This window comes from Erigeron canadensis, chromosome 6 (assembly GCF_010389155.1).
Source record: "Erigeron canadensis isolate Cc75 chromosome 6, C_canadensis_v1, whole genome shotgun sequence".
NCBI classification, from domain to species: Eukaryota; Viridiplantae; Streptophyta; class Magnoliopsida; order Asterales; family Asteraceae; genus Erigeron; species Erigeron canadensis.
The window spans coordinates 37,951,618-37,978,418 of record NC_057766.1 but is presented as its reverse complement, the minus strand read 5'-3'; the positions used below and the strand labels follow the sequence as shown (position 1 = coordinate 37,978,418).

At 32.5% G+C, this 26,801-nt stretch overlaps 2 protein-coding genes across 7 annotated transcripts; one reads left to right on the top strand and one right to left on the bottom strand.

Moving 5' to 3' along the window:
• The first annotated feature begins 12,280 nt into the window (after positions 1–12,280).
• On the top strand, positions 12,281–19,678 carry LOC122606188 (homeobox-DDT domain protein RLT3). 2 transcript variants are annotated; one of them, XM_043779150.1, is made up of 17 exons: positions 12,281–12,812; positions 14,028–14,086; positions 14,192–14,494; positions 14,646–14,699; positions 14,803–15,019; positions 15,142–15,242; positions 15,843–15,929; positions 16,083–16,214; positions 16,354–16,494; positions 16,602–16,724; positions 16,801–17,253; positions 17,328–17,720; positions 17,796–18,410; positions 18,493–18,597; positions 18,750–18,981; positions 19,065–19,102; positions 19,188–19,678. In XM_043779150.1, exons 1-16 carry the CDS (start codon positions 12,557–12,559, stop codon positions 19,085–19,087), a joined length of 3,294 nt encoding a protein of 1,097 aa, XP_043635085.1. In that variant the 5' UTR covers positions 12,281–12,556; the 3' UTR covers positions 19,088–19,102; positions 19,188–19,678. The 2 variants fall into 2 exon arrangements, with proteins under 2 accessions (XP_043635085.1, XP_043635084.1); XM_043779149.1 differs by having other exon boundaries at positions 19,065–19,678.
• A 1,338-nt stretch (positions 19,679–21,016) lies between these two features.
• On the bottom strand, positions 21,017–24,336 carry LOC122603707 (SWR1 complex subunit 2). Of its 5 annotated transcripts, none has more exons than XM_043776486.1 (12): positions 24,070–24,336; positions 23,896–23,965; positions 23,603–23,674; positions 23,441–23,484; positions 23,048–23,354; positions 22,864–22,939; positions 22,630–22,749; positions 22,407–22,475; positions 22,096–22,138; positions 21,955–22,020; positions 21,644–21,853; positions 21,017–21,387 (listed from the first exon to the last, which is right to left on the bottom strand). In XM_043776486.1, the coding sequence occupies exons 1-11, from the start codon at positions 24,135–24,137 to the stop codon at positions 21,664–21,666; spliced, it is 1,125 nt and encodes a 374-aa protein (XP_043632421.1). In that variant the 5' UTR covers positions 24,138–24,336; the 3' UTR covers positions 21,017–21,387; positions 21,644–21,663. The 5 variants fall into 5 exon arrangements, with proteins under 5 accessions (XP_043632421.1, XP_043632424.1, XP_043632423.1 ...); XM_043776489.1 differs by having other exon boundaries at positions 21,017–21,316; XM_043776488.1 differs by having other exon boundaries at positions 21,651–21,853.
• Between the last annotated feature and the right edge of the window lie 2,465 nt (positions 24,337–26,801).

The window sequence follows — 26,801 nt, the reverse complement described above, 5'->3', positions numbered from 1 at the left end:
GTATAATGGTGAAGCCTTGCACGTACCATAAACAACGAGATGTTGACCATGGGCTATTACAAGTATTCGGAGAAAAAAAACCCAAGACTTGCCATCCCTAAAGATCGAACTCAAAACCTTGGGTAAAACCTGGGATACCTCTGACCAGTTGGGCTAGTCATCATTGGCAGCTCTTAGGTATCTAAGCTTAGACTTGGAATACTCACATACTAATTTTTTAACCCATAAGATTCATAGGGCTCAAACATTTATTCATTAAACAAAAAATAATAAAAAAAATTAGTATGTGAGGTATTTCACACCTAAGCTTAAGTATGAGACAACCTTATATTCACGTTGTGCGGTTTTAAAGTTTTTAATATTGAGATTGATAACCAATAAAATTAGTTTAGTTAGCATAAATTTAATGTAATAGATAAATATATGTTAAAAAAAATACAATATGAAAAATATTAAAAAATATAACTAAGATGAATAATATTAAAAAGTAATTTACCTATGAAGTTAGAATAGGGAACCTATCTAAGCACAAGAAACGAATTGTGTAGATGTTTTTGTTTTTATATTTTTTAAATATTATTTAAGTGACAATTCATTTGTAATTATGGATATAAATATAAATGGTCTTCATTTTTGGTTAATACGTGATTTAATATAAGGTTAGATAATTTTCTATAATTTATTTCTTAAAATAAAGTTAAAATTAATTGGGATTAAAATTTTGTTGCCAAATCTTTTAAAATTTATCTAATGTTATTTATTTATGTATTATAAATATTATAAAAAAACATGGAGATGTCACGTAAGCTAAAATTCTATGTGGCAATGTTTGAACATAACTTTGGTTTTGAGGAGTGCTTTAAAAAGCTTGGTTAACTACTCTTTTAATATATATATATATATATATATATATATTGCTATTACTCAAACAAGCATGAAACGTATGCTTGCATATTCGTCCGTATGTTCAATTTTCCTTTCAACAGTGACATCAAAATGTGAGATTGAAACTTTTTTCCTAAGCATTTGCTTGTTAACAACCTTCTGAGGGTTAGGTGATGGTCTCGTTCCAGGACAGCCCATACATAATAAGAGTCTTCTTAACCGTAGTAGCAACAATTATTTATACCGATGCAACCTAACCCAATGTTGATAGTGAAAGTCTCTATCTATATAGGAAGTAATTTCTTTTCTTGTTGTTCCGCTTCTTGCTTTAAAAATTAGGAAAGACTTGTCGGAATTCACCAGTAGTTTTGTTTGGTCTGACCAAGAAAGGCATGGGACTCTTTGGGCATTGCTTGAGATAAGTCAAGACTGACTATCTCTATATACGCAATATTTTGAAAGGCGAAGAGTTAGTACTTCTCCATAGCTAATTTTCCATTTTTTATTATGAAATCAGAAGGTGCTGCCTTTGGTACTACTCTTATTTTACACGATCCAGGAACTTCCATAACCCCACCATACGTCTGTACAAAAACATCATAAACCTTTCATAGATTCGTCTTCCTTTACTGTAAAGTGAGGAGTTCATTGGCCATACATAGTTAAGGAGGATGGGGGCCAACCTCTTTCGCACTAGCTTTCTCGGCGACTAATGCCTTTCCCTTTTACAGCTGCTTCTGCCTCCCACTACATGAAACTAGCATCGCCGAAAACAACCTTCGCCTTGCAAAGAAAGACCTCTCTCCCAGGTCTCGTTGGTGTTGCCTGTAGGTCCTGATGTGCCTTGAGATGGCCGTCTCCCCCCCGCCGGTGGGGAATCCGCTCCCGGGTCGTCGCTCTGCTGCGTCTGGCCCGTCCTCTAGGCACCTTTGGAAGGCAGGGAGTGTGACAACGTACACGCTTCCCTTTACTCCATACCATAGGGCCTTTTCATCAGTTGCAGGGTTTGGTGGCCCGAAATTGACTTGGCTTCTATTGCTACGTAACAATAGAGCAGGATAGCCTTTTGCGCCCACATGTTTGAATTTGAGGGTAAAGAGCTTGCTTGTTCTACAGGATCCAGAACTTTATACGAAAGAAGCCTTAAGTTGTTGGGGTATAGTTATGTTATAGGTGCGGACAAAGCTGGCGCTCGCTGTCTACTAAATGAGCTTTTACTGCCCGCCCAGCCCCTCTCTTTAATCTTAAGTAAAGTGAAGTCAAATCAATGAAGTGAATAGCCCAACCTCTTTGTTTGAAGCTTTGTTTCGGTAATTCCCTAACGAGAACGAGAGAGAGCCAATGCAAAAGTAGCCCTTGACACGAGGGAAGACTTACTTCACATTTGGAATTGCACAAAAAAGATTATTTATCTCAGAGAGGTCTGCGAAAAATTCTTGGAAAACGTCAACGGCTACTGGCTTATTTGTCAAAAAAAAAATACTGGCATGTAGGGATTTGCAACAATTCTCAAATCCCGATCCTGTCCCAGTACCAGGAAGTGGTACCGAATCCCGAGTAGAAATGGTACCGGTACCTACTTTTAATGATTTTTGGGACCGGGACTAATCTGTACCGGTATCAGAATTTTCCTGAAAATCCCGACTAGTCCCAACTATATGATTTGTATTTGTTATTAATCTATGCAATTTTTTGAATGGTAATTAGTAAGTCAAAGGGCAGCATCTATATTTTGGCTATTGCATGTGGTTTTAAAATTTAAAATTTTGTTTTTATTTAGTTTAAAGATTATGTATACTATCAATAACGAAAGTGATATACAGTTAAACCTGGACATATCTGCATGCATTATTTTATATACTAATCTCATCAAGTTATAAGGGGGTATTTGGTATGATAGAATGGAAAGAGAAGAAAAAAAATAAGAAAGACTTCTCTTGTTTGTTAACATTGAAGAAATCAAATAAGAAAGGAGAATGGAGAATCAATTCTATTATCTTCATTCTCTACAAATTAATTTTTTAATTTTCTTTTCAAGATGTTATATGTAATAAATGTATTATTATTTAACTTTTTATTTTTTTATATATTCATTCTCTGTGGGTACCAAACAACGGAATTCATTCTCTTTTCAAATACTCATTCTCTTTCTCACTATTTCCATTCTCTATTACATTTTCATTCTCTATGATTCTCTCCTACTAAACACCCCTAAGCTTCTGAATTTAGTGGTGAATTAAATACGTAACCTATGCTATGTATTATTGGCTTATTGCTGTTTGTTAGTTTAATGGCATGTCTCGATGTCTTAATTAGATTATAGGATATACTTGCATTACAGAATAGATATCAAAGACAAAGCATTAATAGCAGGAGATCATACAATTCTTTACACTTTTAGTACTAAACTTTTATATTTTTTGATTTTCTTTTATTTTCACTAAAACATTTTTATTCTTTTTATTTTCACCATAATACTTTAGCATTTTTCACTTTTTAGTACTAAACTTTATACTTTTAATTTTCTTTCTTTTTATTTTTACCACAACACTTTAACTGTTTATACTTAATTTTTATACCTTTTTATTTTCTTTTATTTTCACCACAAATTTTTTTTCTTTTTATAGCCACCACAATAGTTTAACTCTTTACACTTTTAACACTAAACTTTTATAATTTTTGTTTTTTTTTAAATATTTTTACCACAAAGTTTTTATTCTTTTTTATTTTCATCACAATACTTTAACTCTTTTCACTTTTAACACTAAATTTTATAGTACATTTTGGTTTTCTTTTATTTTACCACAACATTTCAGCCTCTTACACTTTTAACACTAAACATTTATACATTTTGATTTTCTTTTATGTTTATCACAACATTTTAGCGTCTTACACTTTTAGCACTAAATTATTATGCGAACTACTTTCACTTTCACACAAAAAGTTTATTGTTCGTTTTTTAACAGTCGCATGCAAATGATAGTAGTCTTTTTTTTTTTTAATTTTTACCACAACATTTTAAATCCTTACAATTTTAGCACTAAACTTTTATGCGAACTATTTTCACTTTCACACCAAACTTTTAATGTTAATTCATTTTTTAACTGACAAATGTCAACTTTTGTTTTATTCTTAATCATTTAAATAATACATGTTTTCTTCAAACAGTTTGTGGTATGTTAACCTCGATCCATGAACGCATACCTATTTGTAACGCATTATCTCATCGTTATCGAAATGTCGTAACTAATATACTTATTCTATACATTTTGTTATTTCTATCAAAAATTAATTTTAATAAATTTGAATAATTTTTTCTATTAAGTCGTAATAAATATAATGTTTCTCGAGGCAACGCCCGGGTGACATAATCTCGTTTGAATTAAATGTAACAATAGAGGCTTTGGAAGCGTGTTATTGGTGAAATTAATGGATCGAAGTGGCGGACTTAGGAGAAAATGGTCTAGATATATATAAAAGTTGATTAATTAGAAAGAGATATAGATTATTACAAAGTTAATTTTCAGTTAAGTTCTAGGTTTCAATTACATTAAATCGACATACGAGCATTTGTACTCAGTGACGGGGCGGTGTGTACAACGCTCGAGAACGGATTCACCACCTTATGGCAAAACTATATATCTCCGTAAGTTACAAAACACTAAACATAAAATTTTCATTCTAATTAACAATTTCAAACTCAAGTTTCTGTTGTATATATTAAATGCAGTTCAATATAACTCAAAGAGGATCGGAGTTTCATTGTTCAACCACGAACTAATGTACATAATGTAAACCAGCCGAAGTTCTCAACTAGTTGCATATTCAAGATCAAATAATTACAACGTTGTAATTAATTTGATCTGGAATAATTAAGTAGAATGCATCATTTAACAACACTACTAAATACGAGTAATATGTTCAAGCTAGGATATTGCCCTGCTAACATACAAAACGATTTACATCACATAACATGCACCACATCATTTTTGTATATAAGATATATGCACGTGCACGTGCACGTGCACGTCCATGTCCTAGTATATAGTATATATAAATTCAACTTAAGCGCACAAGTTAACTTAGTTTATGCTACAAAAATTCTTATGCGCATGATAACTACTCCCTTGATTAAATGGTTACATTACATATATGTTTACTTTGAACTTTGACCATTAGCTGTGGTCAGCCAGGCTGACTGGAATAAATTAGTTGTGGATGAAATGCATCCATATATAATATTATTCTAAGGTCGTACTTTCTAACAATGGACGATAAAATCTGTACACAAGTCAAGAATGTGTCTTAATTAGTATTATATATAATAGAGATCAATGATAAAATGGTCTACAGATTTGTATCTGCTTAATCAAACATATCATACATATAATTAGATATCTTATCACCATTAATTTCTAGAATCACAATAGTAGTTATACCCATTTTGTCGAGTTTTAATTATCTTTAGCTAATAAATTCGATCACATTTTCGTCCAACTCTAAACTGACTTTTGTGTATATTCGATCTAGAGCTTTGTTGACCACACTTCATTCTTGGTTTAATGTTCAAAAAAGTCTAATTACATTATTACCTAATCTGGAATAACTTGTATGCTATCACAATAAACTACCTATAAGATAATTCTAACTAATTATATTAAGTATCGTTTGCATTGTGGGTGATTTGATATATTTTTTGATCTAGTTAGGAATGGATATATAAGTGGATAACTGATATTATAAGTTTTCCGTGCAATGTATCGACGTCAAACATTTCATGGTCATCGATAAATAGTGGTTGTTTATGTTTCGTGACTTGTTTTATTTGTAGGATTGAAATTGTGTAAGATGCGTGGTTAAGAATAAAAGTAATACTACTATAGAATATATGTTTGAAACATGAATGGTTGTAATCGATACTACTATTAATTACTCATAATTAGTACTAGCTAATTACTAATTACTCGTAATTAGTATACTAGCTAATTGTTGTGGTCAACAAATGTCTCATCTAGTTCTTAAAGTGTAACTAAGTAATGCATACAACTCACAAGAATCGTATAACTTGCCCCAATTAGTATATTCTTATATTTTATACAATCATTATCTATATTATCTAATAAAACAAACTATCCTTTTTTTTTTCTTTAAATATCCAACATTTAAAATAACTACAATACCAAATTTTACATCAGTTACTTTTACATTCACCACCATCATCGTCCCCGTCATCATCCCCACTAGTCCACTACCGCCCCCACCACCGTCATCATCACCACCTCCGTCATTACTACCTCATCACCACTGCATTACGCGGGCATAAGTCTAGTATCATAAATAAAACAAACACATTCCGTTTTAATAGAGGACATGCACCAGTCCATCAACATTGTATTGGCAAATAATGAAATGGGAAAAATTTATAAAAAGGTAATATATTTACACAAAATTTCTAATAAGAGGAACCTATTTAGATTTCGCCTATTAAAAGGATTTCATTTCCAGAAGTTTTTCAATAAAGGTAATGTCGTTAGTTTTTATCGTTAGTTAATCGTTAAATGACATGTCACCATGCCACGTCATTAAAAGAAGTCTAAGTGGACATCTTATGTGGTATTGGATGAGGGTATTTTGGTCCTTTTAACCTCGTATCTTCTTCCTCAAATCATGTAATATCTATATTTTCTGATCTTCGGCATCCTTTTAGAAGTCATCCCATTCTATTAAATGATCGTGGCTAATCTGATCATATGTAATACTCATAACACCTTCTCCTAAATATCGGAAAAGCTAGATAAATTGCCTTCAAAGAACTTGTGACTTCGAAATTTGGAACTAATTCTTCTTCTTTCTTCAGAGATTAACCTCATATCTACTTCCCCAAATCAATCAATATCTATATCTAAATTATCTATAGATCCATCTGTATAAAGCTAAATTAATCAATATCTATTGATACATCCCTCTGTATGAATCTATATCTATTTATAAAGCATAAACATTATCATCAACGTCATCTCAAAATCATAAACATAAATAAATCTGAAGGTGTAGTGGAGATCGACATATCATCAAAAAGTGGGGAACAACTTGGCCACCACATCAACGACGGATGACTGTTCTGCATTTCGACCACTGCTCCGACGGGCCGGCGGCGGCAATGGAAAGTATATATCTAAGTCTATTAAAACGGGAGGCTGCCCATTGAAAGTCTAAGGATTCTGTTGCATCCGTCTCCGAAAAAGGCACGGCCGGCGACGGCGGCGGTGATGGTGGTTGTTAGTAATAACAAGAAGTGAAGAAGTGGTAACTAGTAATAGATTCAAATAGGTATAGATCTTGTTTCAACAACGAGTTATCAACTCGTCAGTCCACAAAACGAGAACCAAATCGATGGTGGGTTTTAAAAGTTTGCTAATAATTTCTTAGTTTTGTTAACTTGTATTCTTTCAAAGTATGGTTTTATGGATTTGAAATGATTTTTGAAGTATGCCTTTATTGGATAGATGATGGGTTCTAAAATTAATGGTGAGGTTTTTGAATCAAAGAAGATCATTTCATTCCATATAAACATGTTTGTATGTCTATGTACATTTCTGTTTGTGTGTGTATAAAATTACAGATTTTGATCGACGATACAGATGGATTTATATAAATATAGATTTGGATATAGATTTTGATTTTGGGAAGAACCTCTGAGGTTAAAAGGACAAATACTCTCATTTAATGCCACATCCACATCAGATATCCACATGTTTTTTCTAATGACGTGACATGGGTGACATGTCATTTAACGATAACAACATACATTTATTGAGAAATTTTTAAAAATGTAATTTTTTTAATTGACGAAACCTAAAAAGGCTCCCTTATTAAGAATTTGGTGTAATGCAAAGTTTAATTTTCATGGATATAGACAAATTAATCAATAATAATAATAAAGGCAGAAAAATACTTGTAATTTGATGAACAGTATATCAATAATTAATTACCCAAAATAGCTATGTACTTAAAACTAATTATTTTTTTAAAAACAAGGTTAAGAAGCGTTGTGAATCATCATACATTTGAATCAATATTACAATACCTAAAATGTTTAGTGTATGTACCGGCCTTCTTGCAATCGACAATCACGATATATGTATTCAAGGTTCTTAAACTCTTAATAGTATAAGCTAGTTAAGTTGCATAAGTAATTAACTACGTATAACAGTATGCATAGGCTATAATATTTGTATATAATAAGTTGATACTCATTCATTATCATCACAAACATAAACCACCATAGTAATCATAACATATACAGATAATAATGTCGTATATCGTATACTGATATATGGTGGATGCATATATGCACGTCTTAATTCTTGGTGACAAGTTACTAATAGCTTTAAACGATAGGAGAAAAACTAATACAACTATATAAAATGTATTATTAGATCTTACTTAATCAATGACTATCAAGTTCATAAAAAGGTATAAGCCAATGGAACATGATGAATCTTATAACTTCAATTTATGAGGTGATCTTCTGGCCGGTTTCCTAAGTGGAAGCAATAGTACGTCTAAAAAGTTTCACGGACATTAACATATGAGACCAATATAAAGTGTAGGCTAGGCTCTCACGCAACAAAACAAAATTGCCTTGAACATCTCTGTTTCTTTTACTGGCGGGCCTCATGGAACTCAATACAAAAGACTAACAATATTTTGTTTCCGTATAAGTTTCAATAATTCGGCTTTAGGTATATCCATATGATCGATCATCTTTGCCTCTTTGGTACGAGCTTAATTGGTTCATCATCATCGCCTTCTCTTTTGTATGCCAATTTCTTTCTATATATGCAATTTCATACAGCCCAAACATTTCACCGCACTACATATTAGCCTCCTTGGCTCCTCAAGTGCCACATATTCTCTTCCCAAATTTTGTATCCTCTGGCGGTACGTCTAATTAGTCTAACAATGCTTCACGTCTTTGTCTTATATGTCTTGGAACAAAATGAAAATCGAATGTATTTCACCCCTATTCATTACAAATTTACAATTTTAGATTCAAGTTGCTCAAAACATATATGAGATTCATATGATAATTAAACCTATGACTGTTGTACCAATTCTTCCAACTCTCTAGGACCAGACTAAAAACGAAATGAACTCGAACATCTCTCATCTGGCCAACACATAGCATTCTATTTCAGATTGCTAGAAAACCGCATTACAACCTTACTTTGATTGACTTGGAACTAATGTGGACGATGATGACAAGATACATAAACAAAGTGGTATTGTAAAGTGATTGATTTGACTAATTAATACACTCTTGTTCAAAGAGGTCATTAACAATCAGATCGAACACTTCCAAGGAGCCTTGGTATTATACTATAGTAACGGGATTTTAGGCCTATGTCAAATAAACGGGTTTTACAACATTATTAGTATAAAAAATAGTATATGGGACAAAAAAAATACTTATGCGTTAAATGTAAAAACATACTTAAAAATGAATTGAGATATTTAAATGTAAATCTCGAATGCTAAATCATATTAATGTTGGACATTGTAGCTTGATTTTTTTTATACAAGCTCTTCCAAAAAAACGATATCTTAACTTTGATTACACAATTGACCGAGTGTTTATTGATGTATTGCAACAAAGTAATTTTATTTTCGTTAGCCATGGTTGTTAAGAACAATAAAAATGGTAATTGGTTCGCGGGATTTTCAATGATTGTGTTTGGTGATTTTATTTGTAGGGTTCGGTTTATATAATAAGAATTTGTATCCTAAATATAGTTTGATTTTAATTATCAATAACAATAATGATTATTCTAATTATAGTCTGATTATAATTAATTAAATAAAATAAAATATTGATATAAATATTTATTCGTATTAATCCAAATCTGTATCGAAAATCAAAAAATAATAAATTAATTATTTTTAAATTGGGTTAAAAGTGTAAATTTGTGATGGAAAAAAAAATAAATTAAATTAGACATGTGTTTGATTTAACTATGAGAAATTATAGTAGTTTTAAAGGGTATATAATTGTCCTTTGCTTTACATTACTTCATTTTACGCAAAAGATATCTTCCTTATAAATCAGCTCCCTAACTTTCCGGCCCAAATTACTTTTGATATGCGTTATAACCATAGATCAATCATTGTTTGGATTTTGTATATTGGGTTTGCATATTGTTGGTAGGAGCCCAATCACTACCCAAATACCCAGTTACAAATGGGTAAATTATACTTTTGGTCTTTAAACTTACACGTTTTTCACTTTTAGTTGCTAAATTTTAAGAATTGCAAATTCTATACTAAACTTGACACCTTTTTTTCACTTTTGGTCACCGCGTCAATTTGTTAATTTTTTTTCGTTAATTTGCCCACATTCGTTAGTTTACTTTCACGTTTCGTCCTTCCCATTATTCCATAATTAAAACTGATAGTTGGCCAAACTTGAGGGATGAAAAATTTAATTTACCTAAATTTTTTTATATGAATACTTCATGTCCCATTTTAAATGTTATACTTTTATTTTATTTTTTTGTATTTTTACTTGTAACTTTGACCGTAATTTTTTTTTGTTTGCATTGTATAGTATTTGTGTAAATTATATCAATCAAAGATACATTTAAAACTCAATCCATTTATATGTTTTATAACAAATTTATATAACACAAACAAAAATATTTACGATTAAATCATAAGGCGTTATCGATTATTCAGAGAAAAAAAATAATAGAATACGTTACACAAGATAACCATTACAATATCCGATTTTTATTTTAGTTTATCAATAGTTAATAAAATGAATTAAGAAAAACTATATAAATTTATATAACACCGACAAAAATATTTATGGTTAAAGTAGGTATAAGAAGACTCAAATAAATAGAACAAAAATTTTACTAAAAATTATAGTTTAGTGTTAAAAATGTAAAGATTGAAACTTATGTGGTGAAAATAAAAGAAATAAAAAATATACTATTCTTTACACGTTAAAAAGTATTATAGTTTAGTGCTAAAAGTATAAAGATTGAAACTTCTGTGGTGAAAGTAAAAAAAATAAAAAAGTTACTATTATTTGCACAAATTACGAGACTTTGTTTGTAATATATATTATAATATAATGTGACATTGAAAAATTGAATTTCAATATATTTTGGGCAAATATGAATTAGTTTAGAAACAGTTTCTCAGCAAATTATTCAAGTGACTGGTATACTTGGATGTATTGATATTGTTGAAAAACTCGCTGAAGCTGGTGAGATGTTCGGTCTATTCACACAAGCACACAGCCAGAGCAGGGATTTCTTTCTTGCAGAAAAAGATCCTGAGGGGCAGTTGGAGATGACTTTAGTGATTACATTTAAAGACAAACATCTGAAAAGTTTAAAACACATGTCTTTATTAGTCACTAATTTAAATATCTTCATTTAATATACCTATAATACTCTTAATGAAATAATTTACAACATAAATTTTTCAACTCCTAAAATAGTTATACAACCCCCTTTAACATCAATTACTTTTATACTAACGAGAGTAAGTACCCGCGCGTTGCGGCGGTGAGATGATGGATGTGATAGATCATAAAGTGTGATAGGTCATAGAGTGTGATAACTAAATGCCTTAATACGGGTTCCGCATTCGGATTTAAAAATTTGTCGAAAGTATATCGAATGACATCTCTAATGAAAGAGCATGAAATTTTAAGAACACCCATATAATTTTTATAATTTATCGATATACGGTTTTTGAGATAAAAGATTTTGAATGAATTGGAAGAATAAATGATTTACGGAGGAGAGAGAAAAAAATGATTGGTTGAGATTTGAGGAGAGATAAATGGTGTTAGGTAAATATATAATTGATATATGAGCATTTTAGGAAAGTAAATATTGAAACTTAAAATATAAACATGAGAGATCTGCTTTATAATATAGTATATATAAGTACACCACCCCCGCCGCCACGCCGCCTCCACTACTCTTTACCGCCACCAACAATTGTTGATATCACCACCTGTCTTTGCTCCCACTAGTTGTCGCCGCCACCATATTACCGTCGTTGTTTTTGCGGTTATTTTTCTAGTCGCTAGTAAAGACATCATTGCATCCATGTTCAAGTACAGTTTTTCTTAAAATATGACGTGGTTCTTAAAGTCAAAAATCAAATGCTTTCTGTATTCTCAATTATGTGAAAAAACAAACAAAAAAAAAGAGTTTTGAGCAGGACTTACAGCTGAGTATTAGTTAAGGGACGAAACGTGTAACTTCTAAGGATGCCCAAAATATCCCTCAAAAAGATAAAACTCCGAAAAAAATCCTTAATTAATAAATTATATTTTGTTTTAAAAAGAAAAAGTAACAAAATGTGAAGGAAATGGAAAAGATATCACTCCAAAACCCCCCAAAACCCTACTCTTGTGTTGTGTAAACCTTACACACAGTACACACTTGGTTTCATTTTCTTCTTCTCACATATACATACACACACATATATATATATAGATACAGATACAGATACACAGTGTGTGTCTGAGCGAGAGGCTGTATGTAGAATTGTATTATAATAATCATCATCAACTATGATTAGTTCCAATTCCCCGCCATTTACTAATTAACCTTTTTTTTTGTTTATAATTTTCTTAAGTTTTGAGATGTCGAAGCGGAGTAATAAGAAGAATAATAAATGTAATAATAATAATAAGAAAAATAAAGTAGTGGTTGCCGGGAAGAGAAAACAGGCGGTGAAGAAATCGAAATTAGGTTTACGATTGATACAGCTGGAAAATGATGGTGGATTGTTGAGTAGTGATTATATTTTGAGCAAAGTTTTTCGGAAAGACGGACCGCCGCTCGGTGTCGATTTCGACACCGTTCCTTCTCATGCTTTTCATTTCTGTATTCCCAAAGGTCATTGTTTGTTCTAATTATATATATATATATATATATATATATATATATATATATATTGTGTTTATGTTTATTGGATAGATTTAGGAATTTAATTGTTTGATCCTGTAAGTTTGGATATAGTTGAAATAATAATAATTTACTGTTTGATCCCCTAAGTTTGTTTTCTTAATAATCGTATTAGATTAGAGCGTTTGGGATGCGGAGGTTACGGATAAATTTAGAAAAGGTGTTAGAAAGATAGTTTTGAAAATATTTAAGTCATTTGAAAAGTCGAAAATTTGAAAAACAAACACACTGGCAGCTGGTGGTGAGCGGCTGTGGGAGTCGGTGGTGGTGGTTTTAGAAAGGTTGATGAATCATTTCTTAGATTTGGAAAGAGGTGATGTGGTAATTTTCTGTTTTTGTCTTAATCGGAAAGTCAGGGGAGGGAGTTCTGTTTTTATGAGTATTATAGTTTAGGGATAATTTGAAGAGAGTTGCTGTTTTGAAGTGTTTACTGTTTTTGCTATAGGATGATAAAGATTATATACTTGTATTTATGTTTGAAGTGAATAAAACTTTTTGGAAATGAGTTTACAAATTAGGGCGTGGTGTTTTTTTTTTCATACTCGGACTGTCGGACATAGGTTAAAAGCTTAAGATTTTGATCATACCCAATTGGTTGGTAGTAACGTAATGAGAAATGAACATTGTGCAGTAGAAGTAAATGCATGTGTGTTTGCGTTATATATTAGCTATATATGATTTTTGTATGAAATATCCTAAGACTTGTGTATATTTTGTGCTACAAAAAGTGTTACTATGTATGATGAAGTTTAAAAGGGTAAAATTAGGGTATGTGTTCTAAAGATGATAAGCAAAAGGACCTTCTTAGTTTGTGAGGGATACGATGTTGGACTAGTATTTTGTAGTTAGTTTTCATAGATTCCCGCTCTGTGTTAATTACTGAAAATGAGAAGCTCAAAGCCCATAGTTTCTCTCTTTAAAATATTGGAGTCCTAACAAAACATAAGGTAAAAATGCTTTGAATGTCAGTAGGAAACAATGACGCTTATGCTATCTACTTATCTAGAATTTGCTGAACCTAGCATTTCCCCCTTTACTTTCAACTTAGTCAAGCAGGGCTAACTTGTGGTAGTTTTTTTTTTTCATCCTTTGTGTACTATGTGCTGACATATATGTAATTTTGATTTTTTTTTTCGTTCTTACTAGATTCACATATTTCTCATCGTGCTTGCCAAGAAAAACAACGAGCACTTAAAAGGCAAAAGGTACAGAGAGTATATCTTTTGTATTCACTTGCCATAGTATTTGTTAAATTATATGTTTTATTTTAGTTGTGACCCTATTTTTTTGTTTGTCTAATCATCATGTAGACTTCCAAGTCTGCCGATGTTGAAGACCAATTTATGCCTTCAGATAGTGCTTCACCTAAACATGGTATGGGAAAAGCTTTAATGTCAGTATGGCGACTTTCAAACAGGGAGAGTAATTTAGTGAATAAACATGGTGTTGGAAAAGGTTTAATGGCAATTCAGCGATTAACAAATCCTGGTGCCACAAACCTTCCAATATGTGCCAACAATGACCTTGGGGCTTGTTCTAAGTTTCCACCTTCTACATCACGCAAAGCACCTACTCAAGGGAAAAATAAGTCAAAAAGACAACAACCTGTGATGGTTTGCTTTCTTTCCTTGCTTTTTTTTTTTAATATCTGTGCTGGCATTCTTACCATACATAGAAAGCTGCAATTTGTTTGATCAAATTGAAAAGATAGGGTTAGAGATAGGGTTGCTTTTAGCTTGGTTACTCACAGTGATTTATTTGCAGAGGAGGATAGCGAACAAATTACAGGAGAAGAAGTCTTCAGCGAGAAGCAAAAAGGTAATTTATCATATATGGAGTATGGACTATTGTAAAGCACTTGATATAGCCTATATGGCTAGGCAGTCATCATTGACTTACTGTCTCTTGGTAACATTTGAAGGTGAGATGTGAACATGTTCCCAAGGAAAAGCAAATCCAGATGGAAATATGTGACATTGCTCTGGTGAGAGGTAGAACTGAAGAAGACCTATTTCAATATTCCATGCTGGTAGATGACGAGGAACTGGAACTAAGAGAACTTCAAGAAACTTCAAGTTCAGTGACATGCTGTGCTTATTGTGCAGAGAACAGGTTGCATGGTTGTTCTCTTTGCAAAGGTATGGCTCATATTGATGCCCTTTTTTGCATTTTGAGCAATTATTCTTGTTTTATGGAGTAAGATGTTGGGATGCATGCTTGCCGAAGGCTTCACGTGAATAACTTTTTCAATTGGTTGTAGATTTGCTGGCAAAGTTCCCTCCAAACGCTGTCAGAATGCGGCAACCCTTACATATGCAACCGTGGGAATCATCTCCACAACTTGTTAAAGAACTCTTCAAGGTACATGTCAGGTTCTTCAGTTTTAATCTCCATTGTGGTCTTCATCATACGCAAGATGCTTAGGATCTGTAAATGCTGCAAGCAGGAGTAGAATTTATTGGAGCTTGTTTTGTGGTATATACACTGAAATATGCTCAACAACCTTTTGATGCAATGCAGTCATCTATCAGTTAGAAATGATTTTGTGACCTTACACTAAACTGTGCAACACCTTCCATAAGTCTTGAATTTACCACAAGGAAGCTTTCTTATAGTGGCATTTGTGTCTAGGATTTTATGCTAGTCTTTATGCTGCTTATTAATCCCAGAATGCTGCAATGTTCTCTTACATGTTTTGCTTGGAGAAACGCCTAGTTAACAAAATTTACCTGGAAAAAGGAGCTTGTGATTCTCATAATTTTGGTTTCCATTATCACAGGGTTTTTTTAGTCTGTATGGAAAAATATGCCAAAAAAGACGCAAGTAACTGGTTGGTCGGAGAAACAAAAAGTAGGAACTAGCTATAAAAGCAACTGAAAAATTAGGTTCTTTCATTTTTGTAGGAGCAACAGTTACTGTAAACAAATTCATAAATAAATTGTTTTCTCACTCTTGCGGCAGATATTTCACTTTATCAGCACTTATGCTGTACTAATTGGCATCCAGGCCTTCACACTTGATGAGCTTGCACAATCCTTTATTGATAAGGTTAGTGATTAGTGTAAATTTTTGAATCCAAGCGTGTAAGCGTTACATAATGTATTGTAAATTACTCAGGTTTAGTTAATCACCATTTTGGCTAAATGATCTTTGCTGTCTAGTAATTATTTATATTTTGTTGTTTTGGCACTTGTGTTTCAGGATTCCCAATTGCTTGGGAAACTCAATATAGCCCTTCTGAAATTACTTCTCACTGGTGTTGAGAAGGAACTTGATAGTGGATTTCTATCTCATATTAACAAAAACTGGAAGTATCGTGAATTGCTTCAGTCAGTAAGTATCATATCATTTCAGTGGTCATAAGTATCCATGATATGTATCCATTGTGCTAGTTCCGTATGCATTTTGTTTTTGACCTTTTAATTTGGTAATTCTACTCTTTCTTGAATTTTATTAAAATCTCTATTTGCAGGTAGAACGCGAAGAATCTGTTCTGAAATTGTGGAAGAAATCATTGAATTCCTTAACGTGGATAGAGATATTACGTGAGGTGTTGGTTGCAGCTGGTTTTGGTTCCAAACATGACACTTCACCTAAAGAACCTCCCACCAAGGTATTGGAACTCAGAAAATTAGTAATACTCTCCAGTTTGTTAGTTTGTATATCTGCCGGGATGGCACCCTTTTCTTACATATGAAACGCCATGTATTTGATTTATAGGAAGCTGCTCTGATGGCTAGTTATGGCTTAAAACGAGGGACCCTGAAGGGTGAATTATTCACCACATTATTAATGCAAGGAAGTAGTGGGATGAAAATTTCAGAATTGGCAACATGTTCATCTGTAAGTAACCAGTATCATCATTTTTGTATTGTTGCAACCTAAAGTTGTATCTAACATTTCATATTTTTGCACGAAGATCGTTGAATTGAAGCTTGCCACTACAGCCAATAAAGTAGAGGAACTAATAAGCTCAATATTGTCGAGCGATATTTCTTTGTTTGAGAAAATTTCTTTTACTACATATCGTCTACGTAGTAGCGCCATCGTTAAGGATGCTGAGGATGATCAATCTGATCTTGAAGATTGTGGAAGTGTTGATGATGATGCCGGAGATATTAACAATCATCACAATATAGATGATTCTGATGATGGTTCACGAGTATCAATTGCTAGTAAACTTGGAAAAAAGAACCTTTCTAAAAGCAAAGATAATACTGTAAACTCTGAAATTGATGAGAGCCACCCTGGGGAAATGTGGTTATTAGGACTGATGGAAGGTGAATATTCAGATCTGAATATTGAAGAGAAATTGAATGCTTTATCGGCTCTGCTTGATCTACTGAGAGCTGGTTCGAGTATCATAGTGGAGGTAGTAAAGACTCTTGATATAGAAAAGTATGCTTATAATCAATATATTGTATTAATATTGTAAAAATCTTTCAGGAACCTGTATCATCGTCTATTCAGTGTGCTCCTAATGTTTTTCATATTGGTTCCGGGGCAAAAATAAAAAGATCAACAGCAAAGCAACAAAGGATGGTCATGCCACTTGAGAGTGGCTGCAGTCAGATAAATGGTGGTGAATCGGATACGCTACAACCTATTGATTCTTCGGCAGTTATCTCAGTAATTCACGAGAAAAGTGGGGACAAGGATACAACAGAATCAGAAGTGGATGATTTACATCCCATGCAATCAATATATCTGGGATCTGATCGTAGGTATAATAGATACTGGATGTTCTTGGGCCCTTGCAACATGTGCGATCCGGGCCATAAAAGGGTTTACTTCGAATCGTCTGAAGATGGCCGATGGGAGGTGATTGAAACAGAAGAGGTAAATATTGATTTTCACAATTTGGTTTGCTGTTTGGTTTAAGATAATATTTATTAATTTTCACTCATATTGTAGGCTTTAGCCAACTTATTATCAGCTTTGGACCAAAGGGGAAGACGGGAGTGTCATCTCCTTTCATCTTTGGGAAAATTTGAGGCTCATCTGCGTAAAGCTATGTCCAGTTTGGACGATGATGTCAGAGTTGGGCGACCAACCGTTTCTGGTGAATCTGAAAGGAGTATTTCCAGAGATGACAGCTCTTCAGCTGTGTCCGACGTAGACAACCTGTTTGGCCTAAGTTCTGTGAATCATGATAATCTGGCTTCCACTAGTGCTTTAGCTACTTCAATTGGAAACAGAGAGCAGGCTAAACAGAAATGGTGTCGCCTTCAACAATTTGATGTTTGGTTGTGGAACTCGTTCCGTTCTGCCTTAAATTCAGTTAAATATGGTAAAAGGTCTTTTATGGATTCACTTGCTAGGTGTGAAAGGTGTCATGATCTATATTGGAGAGATGAGAAACATTGTCAGATTTGCCATACAACATTTGAGCTTGATTTTGATCTAGAAGAAAGATATGCGATTCATGTTGCCACGTGTAGGGATGATTCAGCCCCTGATGGGTTTCCGAAGCATAAAATCTTATCGTCACAGTTACAGTCACTCAAAGCTGCAGCGTACACTCTTGAGGTGTGTAAAAGTTGATATTTTACTTGGTCAAATAAATGTGTTTCTGGTTTGATTTATTAACTTCTCATATGTATATACTCAGTCAGCTATGCCGGAGGGTGCAATGGTGGGTGCATGGACAAAATCTGCACATAACCTTTGGGTCAAGCGTTTAAGACGTACTTCCACATTGGCGGAGTTGCTACAGGTACTATCTTGTTTCTCATCCCTCACACAAGCACACGTACAGATGTTTTAAACCCATGTATATTAATTTTTTTTTTTTGCGAATTTAAGTACAACAAAATTGGCTTAAACTGAAATAGCTTACTGATACTCCATATATTAATATTTCTGTAGGTTCTTGGTGATTTTGTTGCTGCTATTAACAAGGGGTGGTCGCATGAAAGTGAAACAGCTCTTGGTTTTGGTTATGATTTGGATGATATCATTGCAAGCTTTGTGGTGATGCCCCAAACATCATCTGCAGTTGCATTGTGGTTGGTAAAGTTGGATATCTTAGTCGCTCCTTATTTACAGAAGGTTGACCTTGAAAAGACAACCCATGTGTCTACAAGAACTAGATCAAGAGGTGTGTCGTCTTTTTAATATATGTGTTGGATTATTCACCTCATCTTAATGATACTAATCTGAACTGGTCAATATACGTTGTAGGTAAAGGCATGCTAGTTCAGTAGAGATTTATGTGACAGGTAAGACAATACTTGAAACGACCACTTGTAGACATGAATTAAGGATGCAATCGCCATTCATAATCACTGCTTCACCACAATGTAGATTTTTTGATGGGTGAATATCATAATGTTCTTTGATTTCCGAGCAGAAGCATCAAAATGATAATTGTAGGCCTGTAAGGACAACATCAGCTATTACTTAAAGCTGCCTAAGGCTGGGGTTCCATTTTTGTTCATCACGTGGGAGTTAGTTGAGATGTGAAATAATTCTTGTACAGCTTTAGGTATGATACTGCTGCTCATTCACGAGTCTGACTTTTAGCCAGAAAGTATCAACATTTCTTCATTCCTTATAGAGATGTATGCTGTAGTTCCCTTTAAATATCCTTTTGATGGGAAATGAAATAAGATTCTTGATAATACTATATAAAAGAAATGTTAGTAATCAACGTAGATATTGGTTGTAACTCGTGTCTGAAACTATTGTTTTACAAGTGCTCTGTATGATAATGTTGTATCATTGTAATACTGTGAACTACTTCAAAGTTCAAACCAGTTATGGAAGACCAAAATACCAACCAGGATTTCATTGCATTAGTCCCCTCTGCTGAAATTTATGTTTTCTTATCTCTTTGACAAAATGCCAAAGTCCAAAGTCTCGTTTATGCTGATATGATGCAACCAAAATATCAATTGGCAGTCTCATTTATGCTGATATGATGCAACAAATATATCAATTGGCGTGTGCGATAAAGTGACTGTCTCGTGGACTATACGAGTACAGATATTTTCTATTAACAAGGTTTTGTGTCACCCTATTATATAAGGATTGCTTCTTTATACTTTGTAGGCACTCTTGTGACGCTTGGCCAGATGGCCCACCTTCGTTTTAACCCAGAAAACTGCCTGCTTTTTCAGCATTAGGACTTAGGAGGCTAAGACCATTCGTAACCGTTCATCTTTTCACTTATATTTTTTCTTGCCACATAAGTATTACCTTCTCATTTATTTCACCTTTTACTTTCCTCCTTAACCATTCACCTTCAAATTACTACCCCACTATACTCATAATCTAACCAATCAAAATAAAGTGAAGCTAAATAATAAGATAAAGACAATTATTAGGGACCACAAAACCATAGGTGAACATAATCACTTTCTTCTCATCACCTACCTATTTAACTTATACCCCTTAACCATTAACCTATTTCACCTTCTTATTTCACCTTCCTTCTTCACCCACCCTTAAGAATGGTCTAAAAGACTAGTGCATGAGCGAAGTAGGAATATGAATATCTAATCAACTGTAGATTATTTTGATTTTAGAATAAGTGTCGAATACAATGCGTAATGATGGTTGATTTCTTCAAAACATTAAATTTTAGTGTATATATGATTTATAAACTTCATTTAAGTACATGCGTCAAAATGTGATGTTGACTTCATCGACTGCCTTATTTTAGATTGTCTAACACATGAGTTCATGAAAAAAATATGCTTATTGTTTATTGCTAGAATATTTAGAAATGACAATGATTATGTAAATTTATACTCAAAGTATATTGCGAGTTTTAAATTTCGAAAATGTTAAGAACACGAATAATTTTAGTAAATATTTCACACATTTAATAATATAATTCTTTTAATTTGACAAAAAAAATTTAGTATGGGTATGATAGTAATTTTGGTCAATTGTTTTCATTTTAGATACTCAATAAATAAAAACAAAATTTAAAATATAACTATGTCTAGTCAAGTAAGCCGTTGGCCATCATCCTCTCACTAATTGAAGTTCATGAATTAATACAAAAAAAAATATATATTTCAACTCTATGTGGGGTATTATCTTTAGTTTATAAATGATGCAAATATTAAATGATAAGTTAAAATTGGGAAGAGTTAAAACCTTTTAATAAGTAAGACACCCCAAAATAAATAAACGCTCTTATTTTCATTAGTATACTGTATAGTCGTCCCAATCTTGGGTACAATTTTGTAACATAATTCTTCCAGACTTCAAATACTCCGTATATGACACCTCTATCAGCCAAATATATGTAATGGAATGTTGTGGTACATAACATTTACAGAAAAGCAAAAAATGAGAATGAATCATAGGACAGATTATGCCGATCACTGTAAAGAACAGAGAAGAAAAGCATGCTCCAGACTATGATGCGTATAAATAATCCTCTCTTCAATCTTCCTGAACGCACCACAGTCAGTCTTTTACTGCAATATCAACCGTTTCAGCTTCAAAACCAAGTTCAATCATGATCGGCATAAGAAACATTATCATGCATCTGATTAACAAAACATTATCATCTTAAAATATGAACATCAAACTAAGCACTAGCCAGGCATGTATCTTGTATCTGACTCACAAAATGGAAACCTAGACCTCCAAAATGCATCTAGGCAAAAATTGTGGTCAAGCTGTCCTAAAGAAGCATCAAGTGCTTGTTAATTGTTACACAAAAATTGATCCAATCCCATACTTTATAAAACTTATGTAAAAGGACTAAGCATTAAAAAAAAAATACAAAAACAAAATATGACCATTTACATGATATCTGTGGCTATTCTGAGTCAATGTATTCGAAAGCTGGAATTTGGCGAAAACGAGCCGAGGATCTGAGATAAGAGTTCTCTTTGCTGTTTGGGTTGATTGATCTCCTCTTCTTCTTAGTGAAACCTTCCTCACGGGCCAGATCATACAGCATTCCCATGCTGTTTTTCTCTTTAGTGCCGCTATTCTCGTTCACAAGCCTACATTAAATTTTTGACATCGTTTAGCAAAAATGAAGTGACCAAGCCAGATAACATCATGAGCTTATAAAAAGCCAATTTAAAAAATATATAAGCCTTACCGCTCACGAATAATCTTAAAAGCCTCTTTGTTTGCATATGGCAATCCCGTCTTAGGATCACGGTATCTGCCATAAACAATCAGCGTATAAGTTCGTTTGTGAAAGAACGACTAGAAGCAGAAAAGAGCGCTGAAAGCTTACTTTGCAGGTAATCCTGTAACTGCACAGATAGCCTTATCCGGATCTGGAAAGGATATTAAACATTGATTAAATTTGGCATAGGCGAAGAAGAAGAACAGGGAAAGCAAAGCCTTGAGATGATTTCTACAACTAAAGATTCACTTTGAAGGCAGCAAAAGCAGCTCTAGTCCAGATTCAACTATTTTGAACTGTACATTAAGAAATTCTTATGTAGAGAGCCACAAAAATAGCAGATAAACTTACTGCATATCACTACTCATGTAGAGAGCCCACAAAAATAGCATATAAAATTACTGCATATCACTACTCACATGGAGGGGCCGATGTAGGAATTTGAGACTGAAATGTCACTCCATTGATAAATTCAAGATACGAGTAACCTGAAATGGATATTAACATCAACTTAACATAGTAAATAAATGCTGTAATAAATAAGAGCTAGAAAAGACAAGTTTCTATGGCTATAAGAATATTGATGTTATGTTACAAACAGAAGAAAAAACTCTTTACTGTAGAAGATTTAATAGAACTTGCCGTCTTTAGAAAGGTATCGTATCTGAGGGCCAGTGTAGACAGCTTTATGGACAATAGCTTTTTTCTTCACTTCTTCCTCCCGTGCCAATACCCGTTCTAAGTTCCTTAAGTTCATAATTTCTGCAAAATTTATGAACCCTATAAGCACCAATATGTCTTATCGTATAAAAGCATGCAATCGTATAACTCTGAACTATTCTAACAATCCAATCAACATTAATTAATGTTGTAAACCTGTTTGAGCAGCTTCTAAAAGCATCTCTTCTTGGGTCATCTTCTTCTCCTCGCCTTCCTTTTTCCTTTTTATTGGCTAAGATACAGATAATAGTAGAATATTTAACAAAATTTGTAAATACAAAATAGTCACCAGTCACCTTCAACAAAACAAAATGTAAAAGATGATATAATGACAGCAAACCTTCATTGTTGCTTGCAGAGCTGCACGATTCGCATCTCTTTCAGCTTGCCTAACAACAACTGCAGTTCGTGTTGACTTTCTAGTTGTTTTCTCAACTTCCGTATCATCATTTACATCATGATCTTCTTGGGGTGTTGACTTTGACTGTTCGGGATTTGTGTCATCTCCATTAGAGCTATCAGGTTCTGAAAGAACCTTCATTTTCTTCTTTTTTGGCAACTCCTTTCCTGGAAATGACATTCTCTGCTTTACCGGAGGTGCTGATCTCGGCTTTCCTGGATATATCAATCTCTTCCTGGGCCGCTTCCTGCATAGAACTTACGTCTTCAACATCTATATCCACTAAAAAAACTTACATAAATTCAAAATAAATATACACTAGAAGAATTCAACCTGTCGTCCGGCTCATTATCTGTTTCCTCTTCTGCCTCAGGTTCCTGTAGCCAAAGCAAGTAATTTGGTCAAAATATCAGCCAATCTTCATAAAGCTTACATTTTTAGCAAAGCAACTAAACTTTTCACAAAAAAATCAAAATGGGACCATGACACACATACATCTTCATCGAAGTCGCTGTCAAAAACATCTACAGCCTCATTTTCTTCCACATAGTTTGTATCGTCTTCTTCCTGAGATTATAATAAGCAACACATTTATCATGTCAGCAAAATTTCAACAGACCTGCTTGGCAAAACTATCGAGATTTTACAATTTAACAAGAAATCATTATAAACTAACATTACCCTTTTAACCTTACGGTTTACACTTCAATCTCATCATGATAAAGCATATAACTTTTCTAAAAACAACAATGTGATACATTATCTATAACAAATAGTATAAAAATTACCTCTTTTAAAGCCTCTTGGTTCCAAAACTCATTATCTTCTTCAATTTCATCATCAACCAACTTGGTCATCCTATAAATACATATAAAATACCAATAATTATTAAATCCAAACATTACTAAAAAAATGATGTTAACGATACCATGACATGAGAATATAAAAGTTGCAGACTTTACCGTTTGCCTCTAGTAGCCCGAGAAGCTCGATCAAGAAAAACAACACCATCTTCTTTGTCTGACCCCATCGACAAAAAAAAATCCCCAATTCAAACAAACCTTGGAGAATTTATATATATATATGTGTGTGTGTGTGTGTGTGTGTTTTATCAAGTTCTTTACTTTGATCCGGGAATCGATGATTTAACACTTTTTACAGTGAACCCTAAAAGGTAAAATTAAATTATTGTGTTTTTCCATAAGATTTGAGAAGAATTTGCAACGGTGAAAACTGGAAGGGCCTGGAGTTTTTTAGAACTAGGGCTTGAAGTTTGGATTCTTTAATTTCTAGATAGTACAAAAGGAGTCCCTAAGCTATTGCTCATATCCATATTGAGTGACCTATGTTTTTAGTATGGGAGATGATATTTGTTTCACGAATTTTGATTAATGTACCACAATGTACAACTTTTACAGCTGATTGTACAAACTAATAATACACAGTAGTGAAAAAGTATCAAAATAAGTGGTACAAATATCACTTCCCTTTTAGTATCGGCTCATAGGCCATAACTCTTTTCTGATAAAAATAAGTTCGACTTCTTGCCATACAAAAGTGAGAATCTCAGCATGTCGGTTTTTTAGACTAAATTTCATTCATCCAAACTATATTGATAGTCAAGAAAAAAAATTCATTTAGGTTTCCTTTAACCATTTCAAAACAGATAGGGACCAAGTTTACTTCAAACAAAACTTCAATCCCCATAATAAAAACAGGGAGAACCTGAAAGCCTTTAACTAGTTGAGTTGATCTGTATTTGTGCCCATAACTTTTTTACGTTGAAATGAGACCAAGAACGATGTAATCATTTTTAAAAAATTTTTTTAACAGGGAGCTAGTAATTAGTATTTGAAACAGCACAACGACATTCAACTAGATAGATGCGGAGCTCCCTGAGATGAAACTCATGACTCTTAAAAACCTCATAATAACCCTATGTTACAAATGTAGAAAGTGAGATTCAAACACTGTTAGATTTTCCCAAAGGTCTAAAACATACCAATGGGCCACCAACCATTGACTTATTTTCTAAACACCATAACTTGATTAATTTCCTTCTTCAAAGTTTTTATTCTATCTTTGTGTTACATTGTTATTTTTAAATTTTTTTTTTTTTATACATAAAATATATTAAAAACGGATACAAAAGGTATATAAACATTTCGATCAAAAAATTCGAGTAATTAACACGGAGTATATAAGTATATAACTACAACTAGATTAAATTTATGCGATGAACATGTAATTTCTGTCCATAATGAAAACTCAAAAAATAGTATTATTGGATATGATAACCCAAATTACAATAAAACTAACGTGACAAAGTAGAATTGAAATAATCGTGGATCTATATACTTATAGATTTAAATTTCTCATGAAAAAATAATCATATCTTCTTAAAAAATATATTAAAGTAATCATACCTTCTTAAAGAATATCTTAGAAAATTTTGTAAGCCGTACAATATTGAGTTATAATTGATCTCATACTCTTTTTTTATATATAAATAATATAACATAATATAAAATAAATAATAATGATAAATATGGTTAAATTTAAAAGTTAGAATCATACATTAGTAACTTTTTTTTTATATATATTGTATAGCAATATAACTAAAATTTAAATTTAAGATTTACATTAACATGTAGAAGCTCATCATCTAAATTGGCTAAATAAAACAAGAATTATAATTACAAAATTACATGTAGGATAAAAATTTATTTGGCAATTAAAGATTATAGACACTTAAGCCCTAAAACATCATCTCTTAAAGAAATATGCCAAAATGTAATCACAAAGTTCCATGATTGTTTTGCGTGAAAAATGACGTTATCAGTTAAGTTCAACCGTATAGTAATATTGTGTAAATTTATAGCAAGTGTGGGAGATTTATTTCATTTATAGTGGGTACATTTAGGGTTTTTTTTTTCTTACATCTTTGGATGATACGAGTGTCTCATTTTTTAAAAATATTTAAATTGAGTATTTATCATGTGAGAGAACGGGATATTGTATGCTAAATCTTTTATCATTCACAAATAAATTACATCTTTCGAATATAAAATCTAAATGGTAAAACGCTTTTCCTCACCTGAAAAGGGTCAATGAATTGAATTGTAAAAAAACATGTAATCTTATTTTCCGAATAAATAATGGTGTATGTTAGTATGTATATTTAGACTTGCAGTAACTACTTGACGATCAATGTGTATCAAAAACATAATGTGACAACTAAAAACATATATAACTAATAGGGTTGGATTTGAATATGTGCAACTCGTGCAAACGAACAAGGCCCAATGTTTTATAGGGGCCCTAAATTTTGCTGGTTTACCATATATATGAATAAACAAAAAAAGATAATATTACAAAATGGATGTTATATTTAGCCTATTAGTAAAAAAAAATTTCTTCAATTCTTAAGCACATATATTAGAACCTAGCATAACTAGTGTGATTTTTTATTTATTTACATACTATTTTCTTTTTGTTTCTAATAAATGGTCAAGACTAGAGTGTTTATTATTGTAATTTTTTTTATTTATTTTAGTTTATATCATTATTATGAAATGGGTTTTTTTATCACTCTAAATAAACAAAAAAAGTCTGAACAATCATGACTTAAGTTTTAGAGATTGTTAAAATATGAGTCTTATATACCAATATACTAAAACAGGATTGTGTATTT

Bases quoted from the DNA above. Each gene is read 5' to 3' on its own strand.
- LOC122606188 (XM_043779150.1), top strand. From the start codon at position 12,557: ATGTCGAAGCGGAGTAATAAGAAGAATAATAAATGTAATAATAATAAT. The intron at 15,930-16,082 runs GTTAGTGATTAG...CTTGTGTTTCAG, and splicing joins CACAATCCTTTATTGATAAG to GATTCCCAATTGCTTGGGAA. The intron at 17,721-17,795 runs GTAAATATTGAT...CTCATATTGTAG, and splicing joins AGGTGATTGAAACAGAAGAG to GCTTTAGCCAACTTATTATC.
- LOC122603707 (XM_043776486.1), bottom strand. From the start codon at position 24,137: ATGGGGTCAGACAAAGAAGATGGTGTTGTTTTTCTTGATCGAGCTTCT. The intron at 23,675-23,895 runs GTAATTTTTATA...TTATAATCTCAG, and splicing joins ACCAAGAGGCTTTAAAAGAG to GAAGAAGACGATACAAACTA. The intron at 22,750-22,863 runs GTTTACAACATT...TAAATTTTGCAG, and splicing joins TTTAGAAGCTGCTCAAACAG to AAATTATGAACTTAAGGAAC.